We start from the raw sequence: 15,137 nt of genomic DNA on the forward strand, positions 1-15,137 counted from the left end.
CTGGCAGTTTAAATCAGTGGTAATAATTAAAACTCAGAGTCACTCAATACACTTGTGTCTGGCGATCAAAAAGACCCAGCACTGATGCATTACACGTTTTACACTGCCTTTCTCATTAAAAACAAATTGGAGAGGTTTTGGGGAGGAAGAGGAGGAGGAGGAGGAGTAATGTGATAAAAGTGCCCCTGTACAGAGGAGGTCTGAGGAATGTTGGAAGAATGTGGGGATATTCTAAAGTGTCAGTGGGAAAATAATGAACGTCTCCTCACAAGGGGTTGGGAACCACACAGAGACGTGGCCTCCCACTGTTTCCAAGGTCCACTGTATAAGGAGATGCTGCGATTCTGGAGGAAGATCTGCCTCACATACAAATCAGAAGAAAGTTGAGGTTAGTTTACTCTGGAATACTCGCATGCATAACAATTCAGATCGGTCTTGTGGCCAGTTCAAGTGATTTAAATTCTGTCATAATACTAAGCTTACTTTCAAGGTTGCTCTCAGGAAAATATTTTCCATCAAAAGTTTTATTTTTGCAGCACGGGACACGAAACCTACCACGGTGATTGTAATGATATATGGCCATACATATATTAATGCTGAGAAACCAATTACTGGCGTGAGACTTGGTCACAGGAGTTCATCATAGTCTTTTGGTTGTGTCATTGCTTCCCATGAGTTTATGAGTTTTCACAGCAAGAGGCAGACGAGGAGAATGGTTAATTTATCCCTCAAGACTTGGCCGTGACAGAGGGGGTGAAATATTTGTATGAGAACAGCATGCAGGCGAATGAACCAAGTAATCAGAAGTTGGTTTAGGAATGAGGAAGGCTACAGTCTAACCATTGTGTGTGTGTGTGTGTGTGTGTGTGTGTGTGTGTGTGTGTGTGTGTGTGTGTGTGTGTGTGAGAGACAGAAATAAGAAAACAGTCAGTCCTCTTGTTTGATAAGTCTATATTAAGGATATATCACGGGCCATATATGCTAACGTCACTGAATAAATATTAAAACACAGCTTACAACAACCATCATTGGGCTTTAAGTTGTGTATGAATTAGGTTTAAATTAGGTTTCATGTACTCTCCACCCCATCTTAGTAGGTAGTAGTATTGTAAGAGCTTAGACTTCTTCTCCTCCTGTGGCCATGCTTGGGTTTGGAATGTTTGGAATGTACAGCGATTACTGAACAGAAAAGGCATCACGATGCCCACAGATACGTACAAGAGCGCAACGCAACACAGCACCATCCACGGCTGCACCTGCTTGCAAGAACGACCCCTAGATTCCAAGGATCATTTACGCTTTTAATAAATAAATAATCCTTCCCTGCTACTTTTTCCCCCAAACTCACTTCTCTGCCATTCTCCCTATACGTCATCCATCATCATACGCTCGACCCCCTCATCTTGCCTCGTAAGCTCACCCACCTCCTCCTATTTACCCTCGACTTTTTCTTATTTTTCTTGAAAATAACATCTGTCCAACTTTTGCGCTAACCATCCAAATATTGCCTTTTTGTGTCATCATCTGTCTGGCAACTGGTGGGGTGGGGGTGGGAGGGGGGTGTATGTGTGTGGCGATTTGCACATCTACTGTTTGTGGAGGCTGTGTTTGCACACTCAGACACTGGGTAAACGGCCTCAACGGAAGATGTAGCATCTGCAAATGGCAAAGAGGCAAGGACGGGCGAGAATAGAAGCCGGTAGTTAAAGCAACTGAATTGAAATCTTAAGCACGACTGCGTTTACACCGTAGCAATAAAGGCCTGTCCATATGTTCTCATACGGGATACGAGACAGAAGAGCACAAGAGAGAAAATAGTTATGAAATGGACTGAAGAAAAGAGACAATAAACAAGAAAAGGAAGAGAGAGACCCGGTGAGTAACGTGACACAGCCGAGCAGCCCAGTGAATGTGCTGAACTCAGTCTAATGTTTGACATTAAAACCCGGAAAAAGAGGCTGATCAATGCTATCGGTGAGAGCCCAGGATGAGACTGGTTTTCGGCAGAGGACACAATGATCTCCCTCTGAAGGCTGATTGCATCTGTTGAAGCAGCACATTGGTATTTACATAGAAGCCCTGCTGATGCCCGGCAGTGGGCCTAATAAGCCGACTGACCCTGCTGCTCCCTCCCCGCCTCGCTGCCCGTGTGTCTTGTATCGGATCGGCCGTACCCGCTCTTCGAGTCATTAATGCCTTCATGAAATGGTACTCGTGAGTTCGATGGGCGAGAGCACTCTGTGGATGTACATTTCAATGCCACAGTATTAAAAATGATGGCTAGAAATTAACTAAATTGAACAAAAGTGCACTTACATTGTCAAATATGTTTTTGATTCAACAGTAGGTTTCTAGTCGTTGAATGTTTTTCCTCTCACTGCTAATATTCTGTTGGCTGAAGCAATATTTAATAGGGCAGCAGGTTGCCAAATTATTCTGATTGTGCAGAAAAGGAGGTACATTTAGAAAATGGTGAGATCTCCTGCTTGACAGCAGTAAATGCAATCAGCTTTTAATCAGCCAGTGCTACATTCAAGTGTTGCTGAGTTTGTCAAATGACTTTTTTCACCTAAAAAATATACTGGTAATGACAAGTAAAATTACAAATCACGTACATCTTCTGATGCCTTCATAGAATAGTAATAATTAATGCATTAATTCTTCTTTGGCAGTATTGGTTTAGCAAGTCCTAGTGATTATGTTCTAACATTCCAACTGCAGACAAAATTGGTCAAAATGTGATTTGTTTGCATATTATGTGACACACTGTCATATTTATTCAATCAATTTGGGCGTAATTATCATGAATCCTTCTGATTTTCTTGGAAAGACACATAATTTGTGCACACCACAGAGTTGGTGTAGAGAGAGAAGAGGAGGGGACCCAGGACGGAACCCTGAGGAACTCCAGTAGTAAGAGAACATGGTTCTGACAGGGGTCTTCTCCAGGTTACCCGGTAGGTGCGGCCGTCGAGGTAGGACGAGAGAAGGGAGAGAGCAACGCCTGAGACACCAATTTCCTGAAGGGAGGAAATAAGGATCTGGTGGTGGACTGTGTTGAATGCAGCAGAGAGGCCCAGAAGGATGAGGACAGAGGAGAGAGAGGCGGCTCCAGCAGTGTGGAGTTGCTCTGAGACAGCGAGGAGAGCAGTCTTTGTGGAATGGCCTTGAAGCCTGACTGGTGGGGGTCAAGGAGGTTGTTACGGTGGAGATAGGAGGAGAGTTGGTTAAAGATCGCACGCTTAAGAGTGAAGAAGAGAGACCGGTCTGTAGTTGTTTTCTTCAGATGGGTTGAGGGTAGTTTTCTTCAGGAGTGGGTTTACTCTTGCCTGCTTCAGAGAGTTGGGAAAACAGCCAGATAACAGAGGAGAGTTGAGGAAAGGAAGAAGGTCAGGAGCGATAGATAGCCAGACAGCCACGGAGCCGCAGGGGATTTACCGGTCTGTCGTGTCGTAAGAGGACAGATAGAGTCGAAAGAGGTGGACAGAGTTGAAAGGAGAGTTTCTGCGGCAGCGTTTGGATTTAAGAGTGAGAAAGAAGGGGAGAGCTGATAGAACAGAGGAGGCCAGGGAGAGAGGGAGCAAATGTTGCAACGAACAGTTACAGAGTTAGTTGGTGGGGCGGGATCGTTAGTTAGAGAGAGCGGAAGAGAGTAGGAGAAGTGGTCAGAGACGTGAAGTGGAGTTACAGTGATGTTAGAGATGAAGCAGTTTCTGGTGAAGATGACTTTAGTGTCCAACTTCAATGTCCACCACGTTTACTTCCTTAGGACAGTCGGCTTCTTTGGGTCAGTTGAGAACAGTGACCACACAAATATTTAACCAGCCAAACAAAAGAAATAACAATAAATCTGATGTCATTTTCACCAGAAAAACTCACGACGGGGACATAATTAATTTACGTGTACACTAAAATGACAATTACCTGGTTGTACCGTCTCTCACCCCATACTCTCCTCAGCTCTCCCTTCTGTCGCTCTCTCCGGTCTCCCCCACTTCCCCCCCTCCAGCATCCTGCTCCTCATTAGAAGGCCTTTCATGGTCAGGGCCAATAAAACTTCAATGAGAGGCAGGCTGGAGAAAACATGGCTGTTCTGTGGCTTTACTGAGCGTTAATTACATGATCTCCGCACCAGACAGGAGAGGGCCAATCAGTTTCTACGGCAGCACCGACCTATGGCCACATGTGAGACAGACACATAAACTAACGCACACACACACGCACAGACACCCTAACTGCCCCTGACGCAGAAGTAACATGCACAGACACACCTACACACAATGTCATGGGTGCAAAATCCCATATATAAAACCGACAGACATTTCATTACACACACACACAGACACACACTTTGAGGCCACCAGGCTTATTAACCTCTTGCCACATGTGTCCAACTGGCTGATGTTCCTTGCAACCACCAAAGTGGTCCATGGCTGCCGCACGGGACGTTACACCATTCTCAACTTCAGCCGAGTAACTGCGATCTGCGTTGAGCCAGATTGGCCCGAGCGCACATGCGCGGGATGCTAATCAGCGAGACACTTGACGTTGCAGAAGGAAGGGTGTAATTCCTGGCTGCTCATTTCAGAGCTGTAATGACGGACAGCGAGTACAGCCATTTGTCTGCTGGTGATATGGGGGATGCGGTCCTCTTTGTTTGGATTTATCCACTCATGAGGAACGGACTAATTATAGAGTAACATTTCCTAATGTATTCATAAGCAATGTTTGCCTTCATAAAAAGAATGATTAAGAGGGAAGAAATGACGGCACTTGCCATGTGGCTCACTCTTTCTCGCTTGTCTCTTCTCGTTTTTGACTTATGCTTATTACATTTGTTTGTCTGCCCGTTGAGTGACGGCTGGTTATTTCAGGCTGCGCTAGAGTTTTTCCATCTGTCATTGCGATAATGTGCAGTGGCGTATCCTCCCGCAAACTATCCTTAAAAAACATCTACCGCAGAAGTGACACCCTCAAACATTGCATGATGAGATTTCACACAGTGAGGTGACTAAAGGAGAGTATTTTAAGTGAGTGAGCTGAATGTCTCTACACAGCAAACAGTATACACGGTCTACAGGGCAGATTTTCTTGGGAGTTTCTAATGTCAAATGGAAACGTGGTACCTTTTTTACCTGAAGTTATGAATATGTGTGCTCAATGCATGACAATTGGAGGAATATCTGAAGTGTAATCAACACAATATACAATATGTCACCTCAAATGTTACCTCATAGGAAGAGGGTTCCAACCTGGACTGAGTGAACTTTTTTTCTCACACAAAAAAAAGGGGGAGGAAAGAAAACACATTGACCATGACAAAGCCCTCGCTTACTGGATCTGGAACCACTCGTCACTAATCCTATTAGAAGTAATGAATGAACAGAAAAATTCCAAGTATCTATAAAATGTAGCCTTCTTTATTTACTAAGTAAGTAAAAAGTATTAATAGGGCGCTTTTCACAGACCAAGATCACAAAGTGCTTTACGGGGAAAGAATTCAACATGAAGAGAAAAACACAGTGTGACCAAAAGGGCTAATAAATAACAGACAGGTGAGAGGATACACAAAAACAAAGACCTAAGGCATTAGACACGAGAGTGCGAGCAGGTGCGTAAGGGAGGAGTAAATCAAGTGTATCCTAAAAGCTACTGAAGCCAGAGATAAGATTGTAGTATAGTGGTGATGTGAGACCGTCCATTTGTCCTAGCGAGTAAACGGACTGTAGCATTTTTAGTGGCCTGCAAACAGTTTACAGCAGCTACACTACGTGATGAAAAACAGTGAATTACAATAATCAATGCGTGAGGAGATGAGTGCATGTATTATCATCTCAAGTTCAGCATTTACAAACACTACAAATCTGAGTGATAAAAACAGAAAAAAAACATGATTTAGACAGCTCTTTAATATGGGGGTCAAATGACAGGGATCGATCAAAGAAAATCCAGTTGGCAGCAGAGGAGAATGGACCAATACGCTGCTTGATCATGGGGACAAACAATAACTACAACCTATGTCTTACTGTTTGTTTGGTTATAACCAGTTTTCTGCTGTCTGGTCCACTGTGAAAACCTCACCGGGTTTCAAATGAAAGATGGAGTTGTATATCATCTGCGTAAAAATGATAGGCAACATTACGAATTTTTAGAATCGGTCCTAATGATGACAAAAAAAGAGAAAATAACAAAGGCCCCACGGCCGAGCCCTGTGGTACACCACAAAAGAACAAACTCAGCTTCAGAGACATTGAAGCTTCTGTCATCAAGGTACATGATAATGTTATGCCAGAAATGCCTACCCGGTCCCACTTAGCGGTGTATGAATAAACAGAAATGGATCCCGCCTTCATATCGGAAAGGCACTGTAGGTTAGTAAAAGAAAAACGGGAGGAGGGGGTGGGGTCAGCTCCAGCTATGTAGAAGACAGCGTTGTTTAAATACACGTACAGAAATTCGTATAATGAAGGCATTCAGCAGATGACAATTGAACTGGAAACTGCACCGGGCAGGTAGGCAGGTAGTGACTTGTCTCCAAATTGCACTTCGAGGAGTGACGAGGTGCATGATTGCAGCCCCGTCTGAGCAGTGCATTGAAGTGTGTGTGTGTGTGTGGGGGGGGGGGGGTAGAGGGTAGATGGGGGTCGAGGGCCCGCCCACAGTTCACCTGTGACACCTGGCTGGTGAATAACCCACTGCCAGGACACGTAGAGCACATTCTTTCAATTAGAACCAGACCACCTAATGAAGTAGGCAACACGGATAACAGGAGAATGGAGTGATTCTGAAACGTCTAAAATATAATAGTAGATGAGAACGGTGTTAAAAACACAGCCGAAACAGGCCAACACACACACACACTCTCTCTCTCCTCCTCGCTCTGCCAGCCTCACTCTCTCTCGCCTCCTCCTCCTCATACCACCGACTGGCAGCGCTGGCATAGCACCGTCACAATAGGCTCCCCTGAACCGGGAACGAGCTGCGATTGCGGCCGCACGTGCGCGCACCGCCTCCTGACTCGGCTCACCTCCCGGCCCGTCACAGCCCGTAGTTCGCGCGGCATCGCAACCTGACATGTTCAGCGTACCTAAATGATCTCATTTAATCTCTTGCTTCTCCTTGTCTAGGTGAACTACTACACCCCCCCACACTTCCTCCATCTCCCCACCCTCTGCAAAAAACTACAACAACAGTGCAGACGGGAGAACTGCACTCATTGCCCACCACAGCTCGAGAAGATCGAGTCGTTTGCGGGGAATAACAGATCGCTACTGTCCTGTCCACATCGGCCCTGTGAGGGAGGGGGGGGGCGGAAGAGACGGGACCTCTGCGCTGGGAAGAGTCGCTCCGGTGCCGTGCGGCATTGCGCGCAGAGCAGCCAAAGACTCAGCAGAGGCACTCAAAGCGCCGGAGGTGTCAAGGAAGGTGGAGGATATTTTACGCACAGCGGCACTCGGGTAGTGCACCCCCCCCACCCGTTCGACACGCGGCCACTCACCGGGACTCTCCTGCCCGGTTTAGAAACTCAACGCAGTCGCTTCGCCCCTCTTGTTCGGATTTGCACTTGACGAAGTGCACATGATGGATTCCTTCATCATAGCGGCTCTGGCGCTGTGCTCTCTGATGGCACCAGCCTGCGGGGACAAAGGGACCAGCAAAGCTCGGAGTTGTTCGGATATCAGGCAGTTTTACAGCGGGAAAGGATTCGCTTTGGACGGTGTCCCTCAGTCCGAAATATCAGGTGAGCCCCCCTTTTTATAAAAAAAAAAAATCCGTCTGCTGCGGTTGTTTTTGGACCAAAGGTGAGGATCGTCTAGCTACCTGTCCGAATGTCGCACAGTGGCATTCGGTTGAAATCACGCCTCAAAGCGTTGAGCACACAGGGCAGCCCCGTACAGATGAGGCTATAAACTCATTGCTACTGAGAACCATAATCTCTCTGCAAGTCCCCCGAGGAATGTTCGTCTATTTTTGGAGGCCAAAGTCGCACCTGCACTTGCACCATTTGTAGAAATGTAATATTGGAGTGCATTGGGTGTGCAAAACTGCACAGAATACGGTTTGCACACATCACAGGAGGAAACTGTTAATTATGAAAAGGTAAAAATGATGTATTTTATTCCCCTGGCAACTTAAAAGGATGTATTTTTATATTTTGCTTTGTTGTGAGTGAGTGAACAGCTTCTATCTTTAGACCTTTTCAAACCTGTAGTGACAAGCGTTTCACTTCACATGGTAAAAGGAAGGGAGCTCAAGCTCTTGGCTATTTCTCCGGATAAAACACGGCTTTGAAAGTACGTTAAGAGGGTACAGCCCTGCTACAGACACTCTGGCTTTTTGATCCCCGATCAGAGCTTTCCCATCAAATTCCCCCATACTCCACATCTGTAGAGGCACAGGTTCAGGGGCAGCACCTCGCTTACCGCTTTCTTTGTGTTTTCATGCCTGAAACTGGTCACTTGACCATTTTCTGGAGCCGCACAAATGCGATGTTGCTCTGCGCCTCGTCCACGGTCTGATGTCAGACAGTCACATGCCCCCAGTTCAGATGATTACACGTGTGCCTCCTCTGGAATTCAGTGCAATGCTTTCACACACATGACGCATGCACACATAAGAGTTTACTGCAATTTCAGGTTCTACAGTTACAGCATCATGCATGCACGGACAAGGCAGGAGATGGTGGCGGTGAAAGCTTACATGTTTCCTGTGCACGGATTCAAGGGAAATATGAGTTAGAGTTGAACTTGGGGGTTTTATTATCCATCCAAAACTGGGAAATGAATGAAGGTGAAGAACAATTTCCCCAAAATAAATGACCAGAAAAAGTACAACCTTAATATATTAAAGCAATCTACACGTTTTACCAACATGAAGTCCAGTGATTCTCTCTATGACTTTGTCCCCGTCCTTCCCATATACACCTTTCCTCAAAAAAAAAAAAAATTCCAGACTGCGTCGGCCACCTTCTCAACTTTGTTCACTTAAATTCCCCCAGAGTCCTTTAGCGCCGGCCGGATGGCTCCGAGACATCGAGTGCAAGAGGTGACTTTCAGCAGTATTCACCTTAAGTTCCCTCACTCCTAGGAAGACACGGCACGACTTTCTGGGGCTCCCACACGGCACAGCAGGGCTGCAGAAACAGCTTTGTGTCTCGACAGAAATAGCATGCGTATATAACACGCCGCTTATGCCTTCATATAATAGGTGTTTCTTGGTGATCATCCAGAGATGCCTTTTGAGATGCATGGAAACGGAGCATTAAGAGTGCGCTCATGAGGAAACGTGATACCCAACGGGAGGATATTCGGTAGATCCTTTCCTAGCGATTGCACTGATAGGAGCGATTATAAGATTTGAGGGTGGGGCGGTGATGTGATGAAAGCGTTAGCTCATGCCATGACGCCATACATCAGAAGGTAGTGAGAGCCAAGTGGTAACCGGACACTTCAAATTTAATTGATTGACCATACTGAATAAATCAATTGACCCCGCCCCTTAGAAATCCCCTTTTCTTTCCAAATGTCGGTAATCCATAATGCTTTAAAGATGAAATCTGTCTTGTCGTGACACCACATATTCCTCTTGCTTCAATCAACGGTGCGGAGCTTTCGTAAGTCCGGGGTCAATACAAATAAGGGAGTGAGAAAGACACGGAGTGTCAGGAAGAGATAGATAGAGTATTAAGAGCGAGAAGACGAGATGCAGACGTCGATGGATGTGGGTCAGAAAGAGAGATTTAGGAAAAGGGATTTGGCAATACAATATTCCTCCTTATATCCCCGTCTCTTGGCTCCCGAGCATAAATGAATCCTCATCCGCTCCAGTCTTACATTATGAGCATATTAGTAACATAAGACTTCTGTTCCCTTGTGAGAAACCAGGCCTTGATCAACTTAATGTATCGGCCGGGCCTGACTCAAGGTCAAATGCTGAGAACATCACCTCGATTTTGTCGGGGGGAGGGAAGGGGGGTTGGAGGGGGGGGGGGGGGCGTTGAGAGACAACTGCATACCAAATGTAAAAATGAATTCCAGTCGCAGGTCTTTCGAATCCTTTTCAATGCCACTGCACAGTGAACGAGAAACGTCCTCGGCACACAAAATAGCAAATGCAATCCTCCCGGAGAAAGTGTCTGCCAGGTAATATTACCTTTTGCATTATTAGTTATTCAAGTTTGCTACCTGAAGATATACTTTTTACTCTGCTCTGCTCTTTATGAATGTGTGAAGTGCATACCCCCCCCCCCCCCCCCCCCCCCCACATCAGGGTCCCCTGTTAAATTGTGCTCAGTCAGCAGTGAAAGAAGATTCCCAGATATTGCTCTCGCATTGATACGCCTCATATACCAGCTTGGAGAGTGCCCCCCGTTGTTGTAAGTAATTCGCCGTAGGAATCTGAGCACAAGAAAGCTACGGAGTTAAGCGCGAGCTGCGGGATATTGTGTTAAAGCTTGCGTTCGCCGGACCGTGGGAACAGTGTCAGTTGGGCCAAAAGGAAAAGTGATGGTTTGCGACTAATAAAAAAGGGAAACGTGATGATGCCAAAGTCAAACTGTCCAACGCGGCGCCTTTTTGGAGCCTGTGGGTGTCCAAAGTGGATATTTCCATTCACAACTCACCTGTCCCCTCCCTGTCCCGCCCAACCATTACAATCCCTGTCCCTATCAGTCAGTCCATCAGGGCATAACGGTCCTCGTCCCACTGTGTCTTTCTCTCTCTCTCTCATCAGCTCCCAAAGAGAGCGGCGCCAGACAGCAGCTGGCAGCCACGGAGTGTTAGATGCTCTTTGTATGACATATAAGCCTGAACAAAGACACAAGCTGCATGAGACATCTGGAGGAAGGCTGGTAACATTTTGGTACGGCGTTGGCGTTTTCCCCATGCTGTGTTTGTGTTGTTGTTGTTGTTGTTGTTGTTGATCGCCGGTTGCTACAGACTGGCCGTGGGTTGCGCAGCGCTCTGAAGTGTCATCTCTAACTAGGGTTTGGCAAATGATATGGTGGGGTTGTTGCTCACCAGGCAATGGACTAAAGACGGGCTTGCGGCTGGGGATATTTGTTGATCAGTAGCACGCAGTGGGTTTTTTTTTGTAAAAGGAGCATTTTAGCAAAAAAACAGGGTGGTTTTTTTTTGTGATACATGGTAGGAAAACTCTCCCCGGTCCACTGTCTCACCTTATTGATCCTAACGATAAGGTAATGACTGCCACTGTGCTTGCTGCCCCCTACACCGCTTTCCAGCCAGAAGTCAAGTAGAGATAAGAGTCTAGAATAAAACACAGCCGGCTACGCAGGGAGCGGGCCACAAAACGCACAACAAAGCTGCAAAGATGTGGAGGGGTCATGTCATTTGTTCGTATAAAAGCTCCCAACTGTCACAATCTGCATGATCTGCAATCCAGAGTAGCCGTCTACTTGTGTTCACAGCAAAATGTAGACCATGCACAATGTTGAATGTATCTGAGCGCTTAATCTGTTTGGACATACTGATACAGTAACCCCCCTGTAGCTGTTTGCTTAAGACCCTCCAGTCCCTCTGTGGGGCTGCTTGACCTCAGTGGCACCTCATTCGTGGCCCCTCGGCAATGTGCTCTGATGCCAGTTTCCGATTTTTAAAAATAATCTTTTTAGTGTCCGAGGGAACTCGTTAGTTTCTTTGCATGTGCAGTTCGGTAATGAACCCACAGAGCAGCAAGCATCGATACTTAACTAGCGCTCAGACAGGCCTTTTGAAGAAAATGAAAAAAAAAAAAACTAGAACACGAGATGTTCCAATTACTGGATCAGTTTAAAACCCCTGTGCACCATGTCACCTCTGCATGGGTCATTTAGGTCGGATACCAAAACATTAAGGAGATAGCAAAAGCCTGACTTGAATGTTGTTACATCAAAGCAGTGGATACACCACGAGGACGATTACATTACTATAGAAAAGTCACTTTATTAACATTTTGGCAATGCATTCTTTATTTGGATATTTAGAGTTTATTTCTGGTGGTTACTGAAAAAATGACATTTTATTTATTTTTATTTATCTATTTCAAATCAAACTTAACATTCTTAAAAAGAAATGACAAATTGGAAAATTGCAACAAGTAGAAAATGAGTAAAATATCCCTACGATACATTGTTAAATGTTGGGCATGCAATATTTAGTATCTAGCCGCTCGGGACAGAACCCTTTTCTCCGGCCCATTGATGCCTCCGCTGATGGTGGTGCTCTTATTCTCCACTTGGCCGATAACTAATCGATCACACTGAATTACACATCGCCGCCTCGTGACTGGAACTCGTTAGCCGACTTGGAGAGAAGCGCGTCGGGGGCTTATTTGAAGGTTACCGTCAGCATCAAGCCCCCCCCCCCCATGCATCTGTTGGTTTTCACCCCCCTCCAGAGAGATTAAAGCAACAGTTGTTTCTGTAACACAGTGCCGGCTCATAACCCCGCTGCAGTTTACGGCGTGTGAATCCCCGCATCTGGGATCCTGTCTGTGCCTGTACACAGCGTGCGTGCGTGCGTATCTGTGAGTGGGTTCTTCAATATGCTGCAGTTGTTAAAATGCTGAAGTCAGGAAGAAGCCTCTTGAAGCATTAAGCCATAATGGGCTGCAGGGAGCATGAAACAGACCACAGTGTGTTTGATGTTCACCATTGAGAGGGGGAGGAAGGGAGGGAGGGAGGGAGAGAGGTCTGCTGACTGTGACTTGGGTTTTCCTGGTCGGCCGGGTTTCGCCCTGTGACGAGCTATACGTAGGGGGGCAGAAAACCACACAATGAACAGAGCAGAAGAGAGAAGATGGAGTTAAAAGGAGAAAAGCAAAAAAAAAAGAAGCTCCTTGTGTGTTTCCGCGCTGCATGTCATTAATTCCTCTCTTAAATATTAAGGCGGCTGGTTGAAAACGGGCACCGTGTCCGAACATATTTAGCTGCTCTGAACTCAAACAAACAAACAAGGACACATAAATCATTTCCCGCTTACCAGTCAAAGCACAGAACACAAAGTAGTCATCTAAATCAGAATAATATTTGACGAATTCAGGTCAGACCGAAACGTAACAGCCCCATTTCCTTCACAGTCAGGAAATAGTCAAATAATGATGAAATAATGATTCATTTTTGGACCAAAAGACGTAAGAGGTGACAATAATGACCCCCTTTTTTCTCCCACAATTTGTTTGTCTTATTTAAAGATCGTTTTTGTTTTTACCGCAATTTACATCTCGAAGGAAAATTGAGGTCCAACACAGATTTGCTTTTTAGGATGTGAGGCAACGCCGTGACGAGTGTCAGCTGACTCGTCTCTGACCAGCATGCACTTCAGCTGTTGCCACCCTTTTTTTCGATTTGCCCTTTCGTCAGTTAGGCACACGATCACGTGTGTCCCCGGCTCATGTCCCCTGCAGCGGTGCCGTCTGTGGACGAGGTGCCCATTTGAAGTGACAGGAATCCGGGCTTGAGCTCCAGCTCTGCTCAGCTCCGGCCCTCCTGCTGCTCAACAGATGTTACAGACCCAAACCAGGACGCCCACTCCCATGTTAAGTAATGGCAAGCTTTAGGGATTTTACAGGGCGACACACCCTACACCAGGGAGCACATCTGGAGCTGTGTTCGCTCCTGTGGCTGTATGGCACTGTGGCAACAAATTCAGCCGGCCCACTGGGGGGGTATTCTGTGGTTTCTTTAAATGGGGGTACGTGAGGGCACTCCAGTAGGAGAGAATTAAGATAATAATAGCTAAAACCAGCTTATTATAATTCCCAATTGCCCAATTCAAGTGTAAATTCAGATAATACTGAGATATTTTTTCAGTGGGCTATTGAATTTAATTATTTAAAAATTCCAGAGTCTCCCTCATACCAGGATGGTTTGACCTAAACTGGCAAACGCCACCTGTCATCAGCCTTCGATCACTTTTAAAGTAGTTCTGGATTAATGTTCCTTAAATCGTCTAATGGGATCATCTCTATTCTGTTTTACATCTAAATGCTACGATCAGCTAATTATGGGCCATCCTGACTTGGAAACACTGTGTAAATGTAGTCATTTCCTCCATCTTTGAAATAGTGGCTACACTTTGCTCAACGCCGTCTTTTGTGAAGCCCGTACTTTTGAACTCTTCCCCGATTTCTGATCCAATTTTCTATTCCCAAATTAGAATTGTGAACATAGATTGATGTTCTCTGATGGAGACGGCGTTCAGGCTTCTATTTTCCAATATAAAACAAGATTGAAAAGGAATTGATGAGAGATTGGCCCGTATATAAAAAGATGGGAGTAGATAATAAAATCAGTACGGTATCCTTCTAACTAAAGAATGACTGAAATGTGTCCGGCCCCTTGCCACCCCGATGCCCCGGCACACACACACACACAATGCAGATTTAATAAAGATGGGACACACAGGCACAGTGGCACGCATATAACCTCAACTACACACTTCCCTTTGATAAGCAATCATTTCTGTCCCGCTCTGTTCAACGGTGGCCCCCTTCTTTCCACACACAAGTTTTGATTAAAAACACCAAAGACTTCCCGAAAAAACTGGCCTGCAAAGTCACTGAGCCCGCCGCTGGCGCATGCGTTTCTGCATGTGAGTGTTAGGCGGACGTCCCAGGTGTTTTCAGACTTAATATCTCCTTTGTCTGGTTTCCCCTCCTCTCCCCAAAGGTACAGCAACAATGTAAAATACAATGTCTCCCAAACTGGAGACACGCACACGGGAGGCAGAAATGTTGCAACGTAGCCCTCATCTCTGTCAACGCTCTCTTTGTCTTTTGGAGGTGGTCATTTTGGAGGAAATTTAGTTTTTAGCCACTACAGGCAGAGTGACTACACACAACGGTTGTTTAGATTTGTTGTTTTTTCTTCATCTTCTTATCATTGAGATATAAACGGTTTCACACTTTATTATCGTAATTATTTTCCGCCCTCTTTCTCTCCCTGTAAGGCTTTATCTCATTCTTCCACTATCTGCTCCTGCAGAGGAAGTTGGGAAATTCATTTATTTTTCATGGGAAATTTTCTGGATGCTCACAGATGTTCTGCAATGGAAAAAAAAGGAAAAAAGCTGTTTTCTTCTAGCACTTGTTTGTGAACTATTACTCCATATTTTTGTGATCTAATTTTACCACACATT

General features: G+C 45.6%; 1 protein-coding gene across 1 annotated transcript in view; it reads left to right on the forward strand.

Moving 5' to 3' along the window:
- Nucleotides 1–6,911: 6,911 nt before the first annotated feature.
- gpc1b (glypican 1b) overlaps nucleotides 6,912–15,137 on the forward strand; it is a 50,396-nt gene continuing 42,170 nt past the window's right edge. The window contains exons 1-2 of the mRNA XM_040171053.2: nucleotides 6,912–7,047; nucleotides 7,128–7,741. Of these exons, the coding sequence (XP_040026987.2) occupies nucleotides 7,579–7,741 (163 nt within the window). The 5' untranslated portion in view covers nucleotides 6,912–7,047; nucleotides 7,128–7,578. The remainder of the gene's footprint in view (nucleotides 7,048–7,127; nucleotides 7,742–15,137) is intronic.

Source organism: Gasterosteus aculeatus, chromosome 3 (genome assembly GCF_964276395.1).
Source record: "Gasterosteus aculeatus chromosome 3, fGasAcu3.hap1.1, whole genome shotgun sequence".
Lineage (NCBI taxonomy): Eukaryota > Metazoa > Chordata > Actinopteri > Perciformes > Gasterosteidae > Gasterosteus > Gasterosteus aculeatus.